The 20,236-nt window shown below is 41.8% G+C and overlaps 1 protein-coding gene across 1 annotated transcript in view; it reads right to left on the bottom strand.

The window, feature by feature from the left end:
• CPM (carboxypeptidase M) overlaps positions 1-20,236 on the bottom strand; it is a 79,413-nt gene that overhangs the window by 16,742 nt on the left and 42,435 nt on the right. The window contains exons 4-5 of the mRNA XM_060194971.1: positions 5,265-5,437; positions 2,461-2,645 (exon numbers count right to left, since the gene is read on the bottom strand). Coding sequence (XP_060050954.1) covers positions 2,461-2,645; positions 5,265-5,437 — 358 coding nt within the window. The remainder of the gene's footprint in view (positions 1-2,460; positions 2,646-5,264; positions 5,438-20,236) is intronic.

Below are 20,236 nucleotides of genomic sequence, written 5' to 3'. Positions count from 1 at the left end.
GGTTATTAGAGAGCTGAAAGCTGAAATCGCTGAGCTAAGAAGGCAACTAGCTGAACAAGCTAAAACAGTATCAGAGCAGGGCAACAAAATAGATGAACTCCAGAAAGCAGTAGAGGGCAGAGAGAATAGAATCAATGAGGCTGAAGACAGAATTAGCAAGATTGAGGATGAATTAGAGACAACTAAAAAAGAAGTAAGAGATCTCAAAAAGAGATTAAGAGATGCTGAAAACAACAACAGAGTCCTATGGGATGACTTCAAAAGAAACAATATACGCATTATTGGCTTACCAGAGGAAGAAAGAGAAGGGGAGGAAGAAAGCATTCTCCAGGCCATAATAGCTGAAAATTTCTCTAGTCTAGACAACACCAAAGACATAAAGATTCAAGAAGCCCAGAGGGTCCCAAACAGAATTAACCCAGACCTAAAGACACCAAGACATGTCATACTTAGATTGGAAAGGAATAAGGATAAAGAAAGGATCCTCAAGGCTGCAAGAGAAAAACAAAGAGTCACCTACAAAGGAAAACCCATAAGATTAGCAGCAGACTTCTCCATACAAACACTACAGGCCAGAAGAGAATGGCAAGATATCTATCGAGTGCTCAATGAGAAAGGCTTTCAGCCAAGAATACTATATCCTGCTAGATTGTCATTCAGACTAGATGGAAGCATCAAAACCTTCTCAGACAAGCAACAGTTGAAGGAAGCAACCATCACCAAGCCTGCCTTGAAAGAAGTTCTGAAAGGTTTCCTATAAACAACCAGACCACCACAAATAGAACATATATCAAAACACTCTAAAACTCTACAAGAATGGCGTTAAAATATCTTCAATCTTTGATATCAATAAATGTGAATGGCCTGAATTCACCTATTAAAAGACACAGAGTAGGAAGATGGATCAGAAAACACAACCCAACAATATGTTGTCTACAGGAAACTCACCTAACGTAACAAGACAAACACAGACTTAAAGTGAAAGGATGGAAAACTATCATTCAAGCCAATGGCCCACAAAAAAGGGCAGGAACAGCTATTCTCATATCTGACATGATAGACTTTAAAATAGATAAGATTAAAAAAGATAGGAATGGACACTACTTAATGCTCAGAGGATCAGTCAATCAAGAGGACTTAACAATTATTAATATCTATGCACCCAATGAGAAACCATCTAAATACATCAAACTTCTACTGAAAGAGCTACAGCAATATATTAACAGTAACACAATCATAGTAGGGGACTTCAACACCCCACTATCTCAACTTGACAGATCATCCAGGAAGAAAATCAGTAAAGACATAAGGGAGCTAAATGAAGAGATAGATAACCTAGAACTATTGGACATTTTCAGAGTCATTCAGAGCAAGTTGTGGTATATATACACAATGGAATACTACTCAGCTGTAAAAAATGGTGACTTCACCGTTTTCAGCCGATCTTGGATGGACCTTGAAAAAATCATGTTGAGTGAAATAAGTCAGAAACAGAAGGATGAATATGGGATGATCTCACTCTCAGGCCGAAGTTGAAAAACAAGATTAGAAAAGAAAACACAAGTCGAACCTGAAATGGAATTGGAGTATTACACCAAAGTAAAAGACTCTGGGGTGGGTGGGTGGGTGGGGAGAATACAGGTCCATGAAAAATGATGAATGAAATAGTGGGGGTTGTATTGTTAAATGGGAATCTGGGGAATGTTATGCATGTAAAAAAAAAAAAAAGAAGAAGTAGAAACGCAAAGCAGAAATTGACTGAGTTTGGAGTATGGCACCAAAGTAAGAAAGCAGAGGTACACTAGAGTTTGCAGTGAGTACCTCCCTAATACTTCCTCTCCACTTTTCCAAGCTTTGGGTCCATGATTGCTCAACTATTTGTTTGGCTTTGTATGTTAACTCTCTTTTCAGTCACCAGGTTCCAGGTATCATCAGGATGCCGGCCAGACTTCCCTGGATTGAAGACACCACCAATGTGTCCTGGAGCTCAGCTTCCCCAGAGACCCATCCTACTAGGGAAAGAGAGAGGCAGACTGGGAGTATGGACCGACCAGTCAACGCCCATGTTCAGCGAGGAAGCAATTACAGAAGCCAGACCTTCTACCTTCTGCAACCCTCAATGACCCTGGGTCCATGCTCCCAGAGGGATAGAGAATGGGAAAGCTATTGGGGGAGGGGGTGGGATATGGAGATTGGGCGGTGGGAATTGTGTGGAGTTGTACCCCTCCTACCCTATGGTTTTGTTAATTAATCCTTTCTTAAATAAAAAAAAAAAAAAAAAAAAACTGTCCAATAATCCTATGTAATCTACCACTCTGACAACCTACTGTTTACAGATTGTAGAGAAGATCCAGGAGACTTCCTTCATCCCTCTGTCCAGAGCCTAGTCCTGCTCAGAAGCAGAGCAGGTAGCTCCAGCCTGGATTTAGCCAGAATGAGGCCGTGTCTGTGTCTGCTTACCTGGGACCCCGTTATCGAAGGGGTAACTGGCCACCACGGCTCCACCATGGAGGTTTGCAGACAGGACAAATGTCTCTGTTTTCAGCCACTCCATCACTGCCTTCGTTTCAGGCTGAGTTGACACATTATTATATTCAAAAGCATCAGGGAAGTTTCTATTCAGGTCATAGTAGTTACTATTTTCTCTTCAAAAGAAAACATTTACTTATTTTAGCTATCTTAGCATTTGTGAGATTTTTTAAAATAAACTTTTTTTCTATTTATTTGATAGGATAGAGAAATTGAGAGAGGGTGGGGAGAAAGAGGAGAGAGACACCTATAGTCTTGCGTCATCACCATTTGTGAAGTCTTCTCCCCTGCAAGTGGGGAGTGGGGGCTTGAACCCAGGCCCTTGGACATGGCACTATGCGCACTTAACTGAGTGTGTCTCTGTCTTGCTCCTTTTTTGTTTGTTCCTTTAGTTTTTATAGGGTTAACAGACAGCATAGGAGAGAGTAGCTTTGATCAGTATGCACACTTTAAGCTAAGTTCCAGGTGTTTTATCTTCCCTCCAAAATTAGACCTTTAAGGAAGGCAGGCTGTGGTGTAGCCGGTTTAACACACACATTGCCATATGCAAGGAAAAGGGTTCCAGCCCCTGGTCCCCACCTGCAAGGAGGAACTTCATGAAAGGAGGAATAGTACTGTAGATATCTTTCCCCCACCTCTCTTTTTTAAAAAATATTTTTTAAATTAATTAATGAAAGGAATAGGAGTAGAGAGAAAGAATCATATATCACTCTGGTACATGTGCAGCTGGGGATTGAACTCAGGACCTCATGCTTGAGAGTCCAGCACCTTATCCACTGTGCCACTTCTCAGACCACTCTTTTTCCTTTTTTTTTTTTTTTAATATTTTATCTATTTATTCATGAGAAAGAAAGAGAGAGAAAGAACCAGATATCACTCTGGTACATGTGCTGCTGGGGATTGAACTCAGGACCTCATGCTTGAGAGTCCAACACCTTATCCACTGCACCACCTCCCGGACCACTCTCTTTCCCTTTCTATCACCGCCCTCTCAATTTCTCTGTCCTATCAAATATTAATGAAAAAATAAAATAAATGATAGAAATTTAATCTTTAAAACTGTGCTCAGTTAAAGAGCTTGGTAATAAGAAAGTCGTGAGGAGCAGGAAGTGGTATGCTCAAGAAACACCAAGAAGGAACCTCAAATTTGAGGACCAGAAATATAGCATAGTGGTAATACAAAAGACTTTCATATCTAAGGTCTCAGGTTCAACCCTTAGCACCATCATAAGCCACAGCTGAGTAACGGTCTGGTTAGAAAAAACAAAAACAGGGAGTTGGACCGTAGCGCAGCGGGTTAAGCGCACGTGGCGCAAAGCGCAAGTGACCCGAGTAAGGATCCCGGTTTGAGCCCCCGGCTCCCCACCTGCAGGGGAGTCGCTTCACAAGCGGCGAAGCAGGATTGCGGGTGTCTATCTTTCTCTCCCCCTCTCTGTCTTCCCCATCTCTCTCCATTTCTCTCTGTCCTGTCTAACAACAACATCAATAATAACTACAACAATAAAACAACAAGGGCAACAAAAGGGAATAAATAAATAAATAAATATTAAAAAAAGAAAAAAAATGAGGAGACCCCAAAATTTGTAGCTGGGAAGACAGACTGGTAGAGTGAGGACTCGGGTCTGAGGTTCCTTATTTGAGCCCCATTGTCCCCTATAATGGAGTGCTGTCCTGGCCTTTTTCTTCTCTTTCTCTTTCATTTTATTGAATAGTGTAGAGAGAAATTGAGAGGGGGAGGGGGAGTGGAGAGGGAGAGAGAAAGAGAGACACCTGCAGACCTGCATCACCACTTGTAAAGCAACCCCCCTGCAGGTGGGGAGCCGGGGGCTTGAACCAGAATCCTTGTGCGGATCCTTGTGCTTCCTACTCTGTGCACTTAACCTGGTATGCCACCACCCATCTCCCCTCTGGCCTTTCTCTTTCTCTCTTTTGTGAAACTCTGTCTAATATTAAGTAAGTGAATAAAAAGGAGGAGATCTAGGGGTCAGGTGGTAGCGCAGCAGGTTAAGCGCACATGGCTCAAAGTGCAAGGACTGGCGTAAGGATCCCAGTTTGAGCCCCCAGCTCCCCACATGCAGGGGAGTTCCTTCACAGGCGGTGAAACAGGTCTGCAGGTGTCTTTCTCTCCCCCTCTCTGTCTTCCCCTCCTCGCTCCTTTTCTCTCTGTCCTATCCAACAATGACGACATCAGTAACAACAATAATAACTACAACAACAATAAAAAACAAGAGTAACAAAAGGGAAAATAAATTAAAAAAAAAACAAAACGAGGAGATCCTGAAGTTCCAGGAAGAGAAGGTGGGTCTGTGCAGTAGACTCAGTGGGACTAAGAGGAGTAGCACATAAAGCTGGAGCGGACAGCGAGAGGGAGAGAAAGTGTGTGTGTCAAAGCAGCCTTATTCAGGATTTCACTTGTCACCCTGAACACAGTGAGCAGTACTGGAGACAGCAGGCCACCCACGATAGGGCACAGACTCAGAAGATCTGTTGGCTCCCTCACAGGGCCCTGGGGTGCCATCGGAAGGGGCCCTTTGGTTGCTTCATTATATTTTATTGAGGAAATGCTGTTTGACGGGGCCCTTGTCACAGGAGTTAAGTACAGGCCAGCATTTCCCCAAAATACTCCCACAGGGGCAAGTTACAATCTCAGCAACCCTTCCCCACCCCCACCCTCCTCACCACCAAATCGTCATCTCTCCATGCAGCCCAATCGAGATGGAAGAGCCCACCTTTACCTTCCCACACTGTAGAAACAGTCCGGCTTTTTGACAGCTTCAAATCCATCTGGGTTCATGGAAGGCAAGATGTGTATCCGGGTACTGTTGATTAGCTGTGTGATTTCAGGGTCTTTGCCATCGTTAGTGACCAAATAGTCAATTAAGTGAAGCATCAGTTCCCGCCCGACAGTCTGTACATAATAAAGAGAAAGAGGGTGTCAGAGAAGAGCAGGGAAACTCATCTTCATGGCAGATTTCCCAAGGAGCAAATATATATGCTACCTGAGCCTGGGGGGAGCTGTGAGACTGCTGTTTCTCTAGCAAACAGACATGCTGGCAGGTAGCAATCATTCGAAGGTTGGGCTAAAAAGTATATGCTAGGAAAGTTATATATGGTAGGAAAGTTATTTTGAAAGAAATCTTTTTGAACCCTAAGACAGCAGGAACCTCACATCTTCACTATAGAGCCCCTACTTCCCCCAGTCCTGGCACCCATGGATAGGGCTCACTTTCCCGTATGCTTCTCCCAATCCATACCAAATAATATTGCATCCGCCGATCACAACCTAACCAAAGCAACGATTGCCATCTCAACATGCTTCACCTCAGAGTGTATCCAGAGACTTCACGTGTGGAATGACAACCCTTCAGCTTCATTACTCGGGTGAGACCTTTCCTTTTATAGTACACTCTAATTTCATCTCAGGTAGTTCACTTTCTAACAAAGTCCCATAACCTAGACATACACCAGTTTCTGTGAGAGAGAGCGTATGCGCACACGTATCCATAAACTACTGCAAAATATATACCTGAAAGCAGGATTACACTAGAGTTTGCAGTGAGTACCTCCCCAACACTTCCTCTCCACTATTCCAATCTTGGGATCCATGTTTGCTCAACAAATTGTTTGGCTTTGTATGTTAACTCTCTTTTCAATCACCAGGTTCCAGATGCCACCAGGATGCTGGCTAGGCTTCCCTGGATTGAAGACCCCACCAATGTGTCCTGGAGCTCAGCTTCCCCAGAGACACACCTTACTAGGGAAAGAGAGAGGCAGACTGGGAGTATGGACCGACCAGTCAACGCCCATGTTCAGCGGGGAAGCAATTACAGAAGCCAGACCCTCTACCTTCTGCAACCCTCAACGACCCTGGGTCCATGCTCCCAGAGGGCTAGAGAATGGGAAGGCTATCATGGGAGAGGGTGGGTTATGGGGATTGGGTGGTGGGAATTGTGTGGAGTTGTACCCCTCCTACCTTATGCTTTTGTTCACTAGTCCTTTCTTAAATTAAAAATTTAAATTAAAAAAATTATTTATTAATATTTAATATTTAAAAAAATTTAAACATGTATTTATTTATTTTCCCTTTTTGTTGCCCTTGATTTTATTGTTGTTATTATTCATGTCGTTGTTGTTGGATAGGACAGAGAGAAATGGAGAGACAAGGGGAAGACAGAGGGGGAGAGAAAGATAGACACCTGCAGACTTGCTTCACTGCCTGTGAAGTGACCCTCCATGCAGGTGGGGAGCTGGGGCTCGAACCCGGATCTTTACTCCAGTCCTTGTCTTCGCGCCATGTGCCCATAACTCGCTGCGCTAGCGTCCGACCCACCCCCCTTCAACTCTGTCTCTATCCAATAATAAATAAGGGAGTCCGGCGGTAGTGCAGCGGCTTAAGCACATGTGGCGCAAAGCAGTGAAGCAGGTCTGCAGGTGTCTGTCTTTCTCTCCCCGTCTTCTCCGGCTCTCTCCATTTCTCTCTGTACTATCTAACAACAACGACATCAACAACAACAACAATAACTACAACAACAATTAAAAAACAACAAAGGCTACATGTAGTTTTTTTAAAAACCATTTGAAGATATTTTTAAATTTTAAAAAAATATTTATTTATATTTATTTTTCCCTTTTTGTTGCCCTTGTTATTGTTGTTGATGTCGTCGTTGTTAGACAGGACAGAGAGGGGAAGACAGAGGGGAAAAGAGAGACACCTGCAGACCTGCTTCACTGCCTGTGAAGTGACTCCCCTGCAGGTGGGGAGCTGGGGGCTCGAACTCGGATCCTTAAGCCCGTCCTTGTGCTTTGTGCCACGTGCGCTTAACCCTCTGTGCTACCACCCAACTCCCTTATTTATTTATTATTGGACAGAGACAGAGAGGAGTTGAGAGGGCGGGAGGAGATAGAGAGGAAAAGAGACAGAGAAACACCAGCAGCCCTGCTCCACCACTCATGAAACTTTCCCCCTGCAGGCGGGAAGCAGGGGCTTGAACCTGCAACCTTGCGCACTGCACTGTGTGTGCTTAACCAGGTGAGCCACCACCTGGCGCCCCCCTTTTTTTACTCATCTGTAAAGGTTTTACTTTTTCTTCCCCCCCAAAAAAATTTTAGAGTGGAGTGAAGGTTATTATTTTAAATTTATTTTATTCATTTTATTTAAGAAAAGATTTTAGGGGTGGGGAGGAGATAGCATAATGGTTATGTAAAAAGACTCATGCCTGAGGCACAGAGGTCCCAGGTTCAGTTCTCTGCACCACCATAAGCCAGAGCTGAAAAGTGATCTGGTTTAAAAAAAAAATTATTTGGGGAGTCGGGCGGTAGCGCAATGAGTTAAGCACAAGGACCAGCGAAAGGATCCTGGTTTGAGCCCCCAGCTCCCCACCTGCAGGGGAGTCACTTCACAAGAGGTGAAGTAGGTCTGCAGGTGTATATCTTCCTCTCCCCCTCTCTGTCTTCCCCTCTTCTCTCCATTTCTCTTTGTCCTATCCAACAACAATGACATCAGTCATAACTACAACAAGGTCAACAAAAGGGAATAAATAATAAATAAATATTTAAAAAAATATAAAAATTATTTGTTATTAATGAGAGAGAGAACTAGAGACATCACTCTTGGCATATGTGATATGACTTCATACTCCATTCTTTATCTACTGCACCATGTCCTGGACAACTTATTATTACTATTTTTAAAGATTTATTTTCTAATGAAATAGAAAATATTTCCTATGAAATAGTTTTACAGGATAGAAAGAAGCCAGAGCATCACTCTGGTATGTACAGGGCTGGGGCTTGAACCAGGAACCTCAGGTATATTGAGCCCATAGCTCTATCAGTTGAGCCACTTCTCCAGTTGCTGTGCATTATTAAAAAAAGAAAGAAAGAAAGAAAGAAAGAAAGAAAGAAAGAAAGAAAGAAAGAAAGAAAGAGTGGAGTCAGAGTCGGGCAGTAGCAGCAGGTTAAGCGCACGTGGCTCAAAGCTCAAGAACTGGTGTAAGGATCCTGGTTTGAGCCCCCGGCTCCCCACCTGCAGGGGAGTCGCTTCACAGGCGGTGAAGCAGGTCTGCAGGTGTCTGTCTTTCTCTCCCCCTCTCTGTCTTCTCCTCCTCTCTCTATTTCTCTCTGTCCTAACAACAACGACATCAATAACAACAACAATAAAAAGGGCAACAAAAGGGAAAATAAATAAATAAATATAAAAAATTAGAAAAAAGAAAAAAAAAGAAAGAGGGAGTCAGGCAGTGGCGCAGTGGGTTAAGCACACGTGGCGCAAAGTGCAAGGATGGGCGTAAGGATCCTGGTTCGAGCTCCGGCTCCCCACCTGCTGGGGATTCACTTCACAGACGGTGAAGCAGGTCTGCAGGTGTCTGTCTTTCTCTCCCCCTCTCTGTCTTTCCCTCCTCTCTCCATTTCTCTCTGTCCTATCCAACAACAACGACATCAATAACCACAACAATGTTAAACAACAAAGGCAACAAAAGGGAAAATAAATAAATATATGAAAAAAGAGAAAGGAAGGAAGGAAGGAAAGAAGGAAGAAAGAAAGGAGAGAAAGGAAGAAAGAAAGAGAGAAAGAAAGAAAAGGAAAAAATGGTCTAGGTAACTTAACTTTAAAAAAAATTTTTTATATTTATTTATTCCATTTTGTTGTCCTTGTTGTTTTATTGTTGTAGTTATTATTGATGTCATCATTGTTGGACAGGACAGAGAGAAATGGAGAGAGGAGGGGAAGACAGAGAGGGGGAGAGAAAGACAGACACCTGCAGACCTGCTTCACCGCCTGTGAAGTGACTCCCCTGCAGGTGGGGAGTGGGGGGCTCGAACCAGGATCCTTAGGTAACTTAACTTCTATCTCCTCTATAGAGTTCATCACTGTGGGGCCAGGTGGTGGCACACCTGGTGAAGCACATGTTACAATGTGCCAAAGACTGGGTTTTAGCCCCTGGTCCCCACCTGCATGGGGAAAGCTTCACGAGTGATGAAGCATGGCTGCAGATGTCTCCCTTTCTATCATCCTCTTCCCTCTCGATTTCTGCTTATCTCTATCCAATAAATAAGTAAAGATAATAGAGTTTATCACCACTTATTAATCTTCAAGTCTCTCAACATCCCATATCAGATGAAAGGCTAATTTTTCTTCCCGTAAATTTAATATTCTATGAATTATTTTTTTTCCTCCAGGGTTATCGCTGGAGTTTGTTGGTTTGTTTGTTTTTGATAAGACATAGAGAAATTTAGATGGGGAGAGACAGTGAGAGAGACAGAGAGTCACCTGCGGACCTGCTTTACCGCTTCTGAAGCAAACCCCTGCAGGTGGAGAGCCAGATGCTCAAACCCCAATCCTTTCGAGGGTCCTTGTGCTTCATACTATATGCACTTAACCCGGTGTGCCACCGAGCCCCCATATTTTATGAATTCTTATCTCTTTATCAGGGAAAATGATTTACAAGATGGTTGTTGCTACCTGTGTAGAAAAGGTCATTCTTTTTCTTTTACTATTTTTTCCCTAGATTTACTTATTAATAAAAAAGAAAGAGAGGTGAAGTGGGGCTGGGTGGTGGCACACCTGGTTGAGCGCACATTATAATGAGCAAGGACCCAGGTCCGAGCCCCCATCCCCATCTGTAGAGGGAAAGCTTGCGAATGGTCTCTGTCTCTCTTCCTCTCTATCTCCACCTTCCCTCTCAATTTCTGACTTTCTATATAAAATAAATAAATAAATAAATAATAAAAAAGAAAGAAAGAAGAACCAGAGCATCTCTCTGGCACCTATGATGCAGGGGGTTAAACCCAGGACCTAAAGCTTGAGCCACATTCTCATGTTTCTGAAATGTATGCACTCTATCCTAGAAATAATCACCATATCTGCATATTTCTCTATACTATCTATTCTCTCATTCTCTCTCTTTGCAGTAACCACTATGCTATCTATCCTGCCCCTATATATTCTCTTGAAATTTGTACACTGCTACTCACATTAGAAATGAGAAACACTGGGGCTGGGGAAACAGCATAATGGTTATGTAAAAAGCCTTTCATGCCTTAGGCACTAAAGATTCCAGGTTCAGTCCTTCTTACCACTTTAAACCAGAGCTGATCAGTGCTGTTAAAAGAAACAAAAATGTGAAACTCTGCATCATTACTAATTTGCTAGATGCATGTGTCTAGTGCGCATGAAAATAAAGGCACGACCATGAAAATAAAAGTAGTCATTCCACATATAATTTTGTCTTCTGTGCCTGCGACGTGAGGAAACCACACACCTGTGGTAGAGCTTGCTTTATAGTCCCCAGGGAGAGATAAACTTTGTGTATGGAGCCAAGGTCTCTCAAATTTATGGTTTCACTGCTCTGGGCCACACTGTCCCGGCTCCAACCTGGACCACACATGTGGCAAGGCAGGTACCTTACCTGGTAAGGTATCTCTCTCGCCCTATTCCTGTGTGTTTCCGTCTCCCAGGCCTTATATATGCAGAATTTCACCACTCCTAAGCTGTATTTATTTACTTATTTATTTTAAAGTCTAGATAGAGACAAACATACACACAGAGGGAGAGGGAGAGACACCTTAGCACTGGAGCCCTCTCTAGTACCATGGTACCTCACATGTGGTACCAGGGATCAAGCCTGGTCTGTGTGCATAGCAAAGACAACAGCCTACTAGATGAACCATTTTTTTATTATCTTTATTTATTTATTGGATAGAGACAGCAAGAAATTGAGAGGGAAGGGGATGATAGTGAGGCAAAGTCAGAGAGACACCTGTAATACTGCTTCACCCCTCGTGAAGCTTTCCCCCTGCAGGTGGGGACCAGGGGCTCGAACCTGGGTCATTGCACTTTGTAACATGTGCGTTCAACCAGGTGAGCCACCACCTGGCTCCTATTTTTTTAAATTAATTAATTAATTATTATTATTATCATTATTATTATTATTTTAACCAGAGCACTGTTCAGCTCTGGCTTATGGTGGTGCAGGGGATTGAACCTGGGACTTTGGAGCCTCAGGCATGAGAGTCTGTTTGTATAACCATTATACTGTCTACCCCTGTTTTTTTTTTAACTTCAGGAGTTATCGCTGGGGCTCAGTGCCTATACTACAAGTCCACTGTTCCTGGCAGCCATCTTTTTTTTTCTCCATTGTTGTTGTTAATGCTACTGCTGTTGTTGTTGGATAGGACAGAGAAACTGAGAGAGGAGGGGAAGACAGAGAGGGGAGAGAAAGATAGACACCTGCAGACCTGCTTCATCGGCTTGTGAAGTGACCCCCCCCTGCAAGTGGGGTGGAACTGGGATCCTTGCGCTTTGCATTATGTGCATTTAACCAGGTGCACCACCACCCCAACCCCTGCCCACCCCTTAGATGAGCTATGCTTGTCAACAAAATGTCCCCCAGTCCTTTTTTTTTTTTTTTTTCCCCCAATTCATATGTCAGCACTATTATAGAAAGATGAGATCGGGCTGCTGTGGGTCTGTCAGTGGCATTTCACTGCAGGGCAGCAGGGAGCTAAATGAGGATAGTGCTGCTCAGGTGTGAACACTGGTGGTGGGGGTGGGGGTGGGGGGGAGGAGACCTTGCCATAGTGCACTGTGGGAATTCACTGTTGTGATCAAGGATAAGAAGTCCTTAAAGACAACTGTGTACTTCATTGTCCTGACAAGCAAAGAGAGCGTATTTTGAGTTTGTTGTCTTTTTTAAAAAGTATTTTATCTATTTATTTATTTTTAATATTTATTTTTTCCCTTTTGTTGCCGTTGTTGTTTTATTATTGTAGTTATTGTTGTTGGATAGGACAGAGAGAAATGGAGAGAGGAAGGGAAGACAGAGAGGGGGAGAGAAAGATAGACACCTGCATACTTGCTTCGCCGCTTTTGAAGCGACTCTCCTGCAGGTGGGGAGTGGGGGGCTCGAACTGGGATCCTTACAGGATCCTTACGCCGGTCCTTGCACTTTGTGCCACCTGCGCTTAACCGGCTGCGCTACCGCTTGACTCCCAATATTTGTATTTATTTATTTATGGGTAGAGACAGAGAAGTTGAGAGGCCAGGGAGAGATAGGGAAAGAAACAGAGAGACACCTGCAGCCCTGCTTCATCATTCATGAAGCGTTCCCCCTGCAAATAGGGACCAGGGGCTTGAACCTGTGTCCTTGTGCACTGTAATGCATGCATTTAGCCAGGTGTGCCTCCCTTGTCTTTTTATTTCTTATAAAAATTATTACTATTTATTGGATAGACATAGACAGAAACTGAGAGGGAAGAAGGAGATAAGAGAGACACCAATGCTTCCTGGAAACTCACCTCTTCAGAACTCTACCCCACTAGGGAAAAGTAGAAGCAGGTTGGCAATATGGATCCACCTGCCAACATCATTTCCTGTGGAGAAGCAATTACAGAAGCCAGGACTCCCACCTTCTGCACCCCAAGAAGACTTTTGGTCCATACTCCCAGAGGGTGTAAGTGATAGGAGAAGTAAGCCAGAGGGCTCTGTACCCTCATTCCACCAGGGCCTGAAGTATTTATTACCAGGAATCTTGTTTTCTTAAAAATTTTTTATTATTTATTTTCCCTTTTGTTGCCCTTGTTGTTTTATTGTTGTTGTTGTTGATGTCGTCGTTGTTGGATAAAAATGGAGAGAGGAGGGGAAGACAGAGGGGGAGAGAAAGAGAGATACCTACAGACCTGCTTCATCGCTTGTAAAGCGACTCCCGTGTAGGTGGAGAGCCCGGAGCTTGTGGAATCTTTTTTTTTATACCATCAATCAAAGGGAAGTGAATCTGGAAAACACCAGAGAAAGCCAGGCACTGTTTCTCTTATCTGAGAGAGAGAGAGAGGAAAAAAGGAAAAAGATACTTGGAAGTAATAGGTGTAGGGGTGACCTAGAAAGGAAGTGAGGCAAGACCATTGAAAAACTGGGGGGAAATGTTTATACGTAGATATAGAGTCAGTCCTTGGAGTACACCTAAAATAGACCTACCAGATTTTCACAAAACAGAGACCCCAAATCTTCATCTGCAATATTCCAGCCTTTAGGTTCATGCATAGTCAACATTTTGCTCTGCTTTCTACTTTTAAAAGAAATTATATATATATATATTTATTTATTTTTCCTTTTGTTGCCCTTGTTTTTTATTGTTGTTATAGTTATTATTGTTGTTGCTATTGATGTCGTCATTGTTAGATAGGACAGAGAGAAATGGAGAGAGGAAGGGAAGACGGAGAGGTGGAGTGAAAGACAGACACCTGCAGACCTGCTTCACCTCCTGTGAATCGACACCCCTGCAGGTGGGGAGCCAGGGGCTCCAAATGGGATCCTTAAGCAGGTCCTTGTGCTTTGCACCACGTGCGCTTAACCCGCTGCGCTACCACCTGACTTCCTCTACTTTCTACCTTAACTCTTTTTCAGCCACCAGGTTCCAGAGGCTACCATGATGCCAACCTGACTTCCATGGGCAGATGGCCCCTCCAGTGTGTCCTGGAGCCTCACCTCCCCAGATTCCTGCCCTACTAGGGAAAGAGACAGGCTGGGAGTATGGATCCATCTGCTAACTCACATGTTCAGCAGGGAAGCAATTACAGAAGCCAGACCTTCCACCTTCTGCACCCCATAATGATCCTGGGTCCATACTCCCAGGGGGATAAAGAATAGGAAAACTTTCAGGGGGCGTGGGAGTTCGTCAGTCCTTGCGTTTTGCGCCATCTGCGCTTAACCCGTTGCGCTACCACCAGACTCCTGCATTTTTAAATTTTTACACTCAAAATTGCCCCTTATGAAAATAATCACTAATGTGGAAAAGTATAGTTGGGTTTTCTTAAGAACTAAAAGGTAGGGGGAAGCAAGTATCTGTAGTCACATACACCTTGAAATTTTGAAATGCTTGTCAGAATGTAGGATGTTAGAAGATTACATTAAAAAATGAAAAAACAAAAAAACAAACAAAAAAACAGTAACAACACGAGGTTCATCTGAATTTCAAATTAAGTACAGATGAGAAGATTAGAATCCCCAGGGGGTTCTAATTGTGACTTTCTCTTACCTATCCTAACCACATATTTGAAAACATTTCAGAACTTATGACATGAGTTGTCAAAAGAATCTATTTAACCAAAGACAAATGTAAGAAGGTGAATGAAGAAGCTATGATTAAGCTTATAGAACTAGATTATGCAATGTATATGTTTTATTGTATTTTATTTTATGCAATGTATATGTTTTAAATGATAGTAATTTCAAGATTTTCCTAATTTTCTTTATGTTGAAAGAATCTTCTAATAACTTCTCTGGGGAAAATACTTCACAAGGTCAGTGATTTTAGTTATAGCCATTGATGTTTCATTGCAATTAATTAGTTTCATTTCAATTTAAATTTCAGTTAAATTTTATTTGAAAGGCACTCAAGTAAACTTAAGGACTGCCCTGAACACTCCCAATCTCAGGTAAAATGTGGGCTAAAGAGATAACTTATCCTGCTAAGAGTAAAGAACTTGCATGCATGAGGTTCCAGAGATTGGTATTATCTTATGCCAAAGTTGAGCAGTGTGTTCGTCTGTCTGTCCGTAAGTCCATCTGTCCATCTATCCATCCATCCATCCATCCATCCATCCATCCATCCATCCATCCATCTATCTATCCATCATCCATCTATCTATCTATCTATCTATCTATCTATCTATCTATCTATCTATCTATCTATCTATAATCTATATATTCTCTCTCAAAAGAGAATAAATAAGGGGTCTGGGTGGTGGCACACCTGGTTAAGAGCACATATCACAGTGCACATGGACCTGAGTTCAAGGCCCGGGTCCTCACCTGCAGAGGGAATACTTCACGAATGGTGAAGTAAGGTTGCAGGTGTTTTTCTGCAACCCTCTCTTATTTTCCCTCTCTATTTCCCCTCCCCTCTCAATTTCTCTCTCTCTTTCTCCAATAATAAATAAAAATATTTTTAAAAAGAAAATTAATGGTAAATATTAAGGAAATAAGTTCAAGTAAATTTAAATTTCATAGTTCTTATTTACAGATAACATATCTAGTATGCCATCTCATTTTGTTTCATTTTAATTCTTCATTCTCTTATTACATAGTAATCTAGAATGTCTTTTTTTTTTTAAAAAAAAGTATTTTATTTATTAATGAAAGAGATAGGAGGAGACAGAGAGAAAGAAAGCCAGAACATCACCCTAGTACATGCACTGCCAGTGGCTGAACTGGGACTTCATGCTTGAGAATCCAATAACTTATCCACTACACCACATTTCAGACTGCTGCGTTGATGTCTGACAAATAGTAGGGATGAATGCCATTTGAGTGACAGTATTTTGAATGATTTTTATTAAATCTTATTTTTTCTAGTGTCATTTTCTAAATTCAAGAAGATATGCTGTATTTATAATAGCAATAAAATTGCCCATCTTTCTAGAAAAAAAATGAGTAACCAAGGAATTTCCTGTTTGCCTTCCTAGTCTAAGACAAAGCTCATGTTATTAACTACAGAGAATAAATAAAAAATCTTGGAAGTAGGATAAAGAACCAGTTAAAAGCCATATAACTTTTAAAAGGCTGAGGCAAATAGATGAAATTTCAGAGGGAGTTAAACAAAGTCCTTTTTTTTTTTTTTTCTGTTGGGCCACATTTTGCTGCCTTCATCACAGGAGATTTATGCCAAATATTATTCAAATTAATTCTTTCCAACCTTAATATAAACGTTTCAAACACCGATTCATGTTTTATGCATCAACCTCCCTTCATTTAAAATTAATCCTTTGAATAGGAAACCTTAGAGAGTTCAAATTGTTTAAAAGATTATGGTCAGAAGAGTCTCTATTAGCTTTCATTCAGCATGCCCACTTCCTTTTTCTATGAGAGTAGAATTAATGAAAGAATTTCTAATAAAGAGATTGCAAGACTGGGAGGACACACTAACTTCTGAAGCCTTTCACTAACAATTCATCTGATCATTAAACAAGAAATAGACAAGAAAGCAGAAAATAAAATTCATGTGTGTGTGTGTGTGTGTGTGTGTCTGTAAGAAAGAAAGAGAGGCAGAGATACCAGGACTGTTCTGCCATTTATGATGTGCTCTGTTTGTTTTTGTCTTTGTTGCTTTTCTGTGGTGCCAAGGATTGAACCCAGGGTCTCACACATGCAAGGCATGTGCTCTGCTGCTGAGCCACCTTTGGTCCAAACAAATTCTTTTGATAAAAAAATTCAGTCAAGTTGGAAGTTTGCTAGATAAATAAAGTAAGCGTATTCTAGTTCTTTGAAGAATGTTTATAAACAATAGAAATTTTGAAGCAACTCCAACATAGGTAATATGTCACGTGGGAGAGGCAGTGCAAAAACTTCAGTTATGCCATTTTTAAAATAGTTTTTTAAAAAGATTTATTTACTTACTAATGAGAGAGAGAGAGAGAGAGGGGACACAGAATGAGAACCAAAGCATTACTCTTATGTATGAGATGTGGGGGAATGAAAGGGACCTCATGCTTGAGAGTACAACACTGTAACCACTATACCACTTCCTGGGTTACTCTCCTCCTCTCTCTCATAAATAAATGAATTATATTTAAGACCTTTTCTTTTAGCTGATACTTTAAATTAAAATAGGCATACGAATGATATTTCAAATTTGCTTTTTATATAGTTGTGAAAATCATTTGTTCTTTGTTTCTAGGTTGAAAAATATGGTCACTGGTATCCAGGAAATACTTCCCTTTTGATTCATATATCTGGAATTTTTACACCACGTGTGCTTAACCAGCTGCGCTACCACCCAACTATATCTGGAATTTTTATAAGCCATAAACTAATGTCACTACATGTGAAATTCTATGTATAAGGAAGCCCTCAGTTCCCATTTTTCCCTCTCCATCCCTTTCACTACACTGTGGCCTTGGTATGCAGTGTAATTTCTAGGACTTGTACCTAAGTAATATGCCTTTCTTTTTCTGTTTCCTAGTGGCTATCACAGAAGAGCATCTTGCAATTCTAAACCTTAAGGTTTGGTTAAATCCTAAGGCTAATAGACTGAGATCAAAACACACAGAACAGAAGGAAATGTTCTGGAACATGGTAGATTCTGCAAGATGGATAATATCTCTTTCTGAAACTACTGAACTCTTTGTTAAATCGAGTGACATAAAGAGATCCTAAGTGCCAGGTTAAAAGACATTTAGTAATTATTTCAACCAAATCTAGTATATGATCTGGCTTGGACCCTGATTTGGATAGTTGGGGGAACATTTTGAAGGAGAGAAAATAAGTGTGGATATAAGCTAATAATAGATCAGTGAATTGGTTATGGTACTAAGTGTGGGAAATGCACACACAAAGCCTGGGAGATAGCACTGTCATTATGCAAAGGATTTGTGACTTAAGTTCCAAGGTCCCAGGTTCAGTCCCCAGCACCACCATAAGCCAGAGCTGAGCAGTGCTCTAGTTAGTGCTCTGCTCCCCCCACCCCCCTTTTGGGTTAGGGTTCAGGGAAGGAGGAAAATGTTTTTTTAAAATAACATGTTCTAAACAGTGTTTGCTGAAAGAAAATGTTTGAAACCCAAGAATAATAGTATTTACTGCTTAGAGGTTTTAATTCATTACTTAAATTAATGAATTTGATAAGGCTGGGCTTTTCCACCCCTCATGCAATGTTTATTCTACTTCTGATGTGCGCACACAATGCTGTATTACTAAGGTGACAAACAAAACAAAACAAGAAAAAAAAACACAAATCAAGTGTTTGTATGTGAAAACTTGCCAAGATCTAGTTGTTTTGACTGTTGAATCTTTCTTGAATATTCATCCTGTAAAGATACCACTCTTAAGAAACCTGTAAACCATGCATCTGAAACTTTATTTTTTGTATTTTATTAAAAAGAGTGGCCACTGTTTTATTCACATTTATGCAATCATGGCTATACATAGAGTTCCTTACTAAGTTAAAATAATAATCATAATGATAGCATGGTCATTTCTGTCCACATAACATCCAGTGTGGACTCTCACAGGTTATACACAGATACTCAGGCCAGCACCCATACTTTGTGGCAGAATAGTAAGGAATCCACCCCAAGAAGGTGACGGATTATTGCTGTAAAATGATGGCCATATTGCTTTCAATGCTAGACTCCTGAAAACGTTCTTTTAATTCTTAAATATAAGCAAAGAAGGATACATGAGGTTGTTTGTTGCCTAACTAGAGTGACTCCTCTGCTCCTGAATTAAGTGATCACATCCTCCAGCCCCTAGTGGCATTTAGGAAGAAAGAAGAGATAAGGTCTCAAATTCAGTATCAGTCATTTCTCAGCGGACCATAAAGTCCCCAGACAGCCAGATACTGTTTTCTGGCTGGATGCAAAGGACATCCGATATCCACCCCAAAGCAACCTGGAATCTTTTCCTTCTGCCTAATCTCATTCCTTAGGGTCCTTAGAGAAGAGATGAGAACTAGAGAGCCCTGATTTGACCGGATTACCTAACAACCCCGACCCAGAAATTTCAGAGTATGGAAAGAATAAGTAAAGTCAGGAGTGAGTGAGGGAAAGAATTCTTGCTTATCTCTGGAAGTTTCCATTCAGAGGGCTAAGAATTAGCAGCAGGCTGCAACCTCGGAAACACCAGGAATTCAGTAAATAAACTACCACAGTCAGTGAGCCAGCCCCATATGTCTCTTATCAAAACTTGTCTCCAAGGGATCTTGATCAATAGACTAGATAGCAAGATGGAAAGGAAGTCTGAGCTGCTGAGTGTAACGAGTGGTTGTTTTTATTGAAAAACAACTCTGAAAAAAAAAAACAAAAAAACCTCTGGCCCATTCCCCAACAGCATTCAATTTTTTTTTCTCTCTCTCTTTACTTTCTTTTCATGAAACAGAGAGACTGAGAGAAAGACAGAACAAACCAGAGGGAGAGAGAGAGAGAGAGAGAGAGAGAGACAGAGAGACCATATCACTGCTCAGCTCTGGCTTATGGTGATCTGGGGACTGAACCTGGGACCTGAGACCCTCAGGCATGAAAGTCTTTTTGCATAGCCACATGCTGTTTCCTCTGCAAAATTCTGTCTTTCTTTTAAAAGCACAACCTATTATACTCAAAAAGTTACAGGGGCCTTGAAATTGCAACCACCTACAAATCAGGTGAGGCTTTTTTTTTTCTTTTTAATTGATTTTCCCTTTTGTTGCCCTTGTTGTTTTATTGTTGTTGTTGTTATTGTTGTTGATGATGATGTTATTGTTGTTGGATAGGACAGAGAAATGGAGAGAGGAGGGGAAGACAGGGGGAGAGAAAGAGAGACACCTGCTTCACAGCCTGTGAAGCAACTCCCCTGCAGGTGGGGGGGCTCTAACCGGGATTCTTACACTGGTCCTTGTGCTTCACACCACGTGCGCTTAACCTGCTGTGCTACCGCTAGCAGCCATCACTTACTTGCATCTTAGCTCCAGCTACAAGTGGTGGCTGCTGGGCAGGACAGACAGTGGGGCACAGGTGTAGAAAGCTGCTGTGAGGCTGCGGTATGGATCAACCTGCCAACGCCCTTCTCCAGCAGAGAAGCAATTACAGAAGCCAGATCTCCCATCTTCTGTACCCCCAAAATAAGTTTGATCCATACTCTTAGTGGGGGAGAAATAATAGGGGGAAGATGACCAGAGGGCTCTGAACTCCAACTCCATCAGGAACTGGAGAGAGAGAAGGAAAAGGGAGGGGACATTTGGAT

Source organism: Erinaceus europaeus, chromosome 7 (genome assembly GCF_950295315.1).
Source record: "Erinaceus europaeus chromosome 7, mEriEur2.1, whole genome shotgun sequence".
Taxonomy (NCBI): Eukaryota; Metazoa; Chordata; class Mammalia; order Eulipotyphla; family Erinaceidae; genus Erinaceus; species Erinaceus europaeus.
This window is presented reverse-complemented; position numbering and strand designations above follow the sequence as displayed.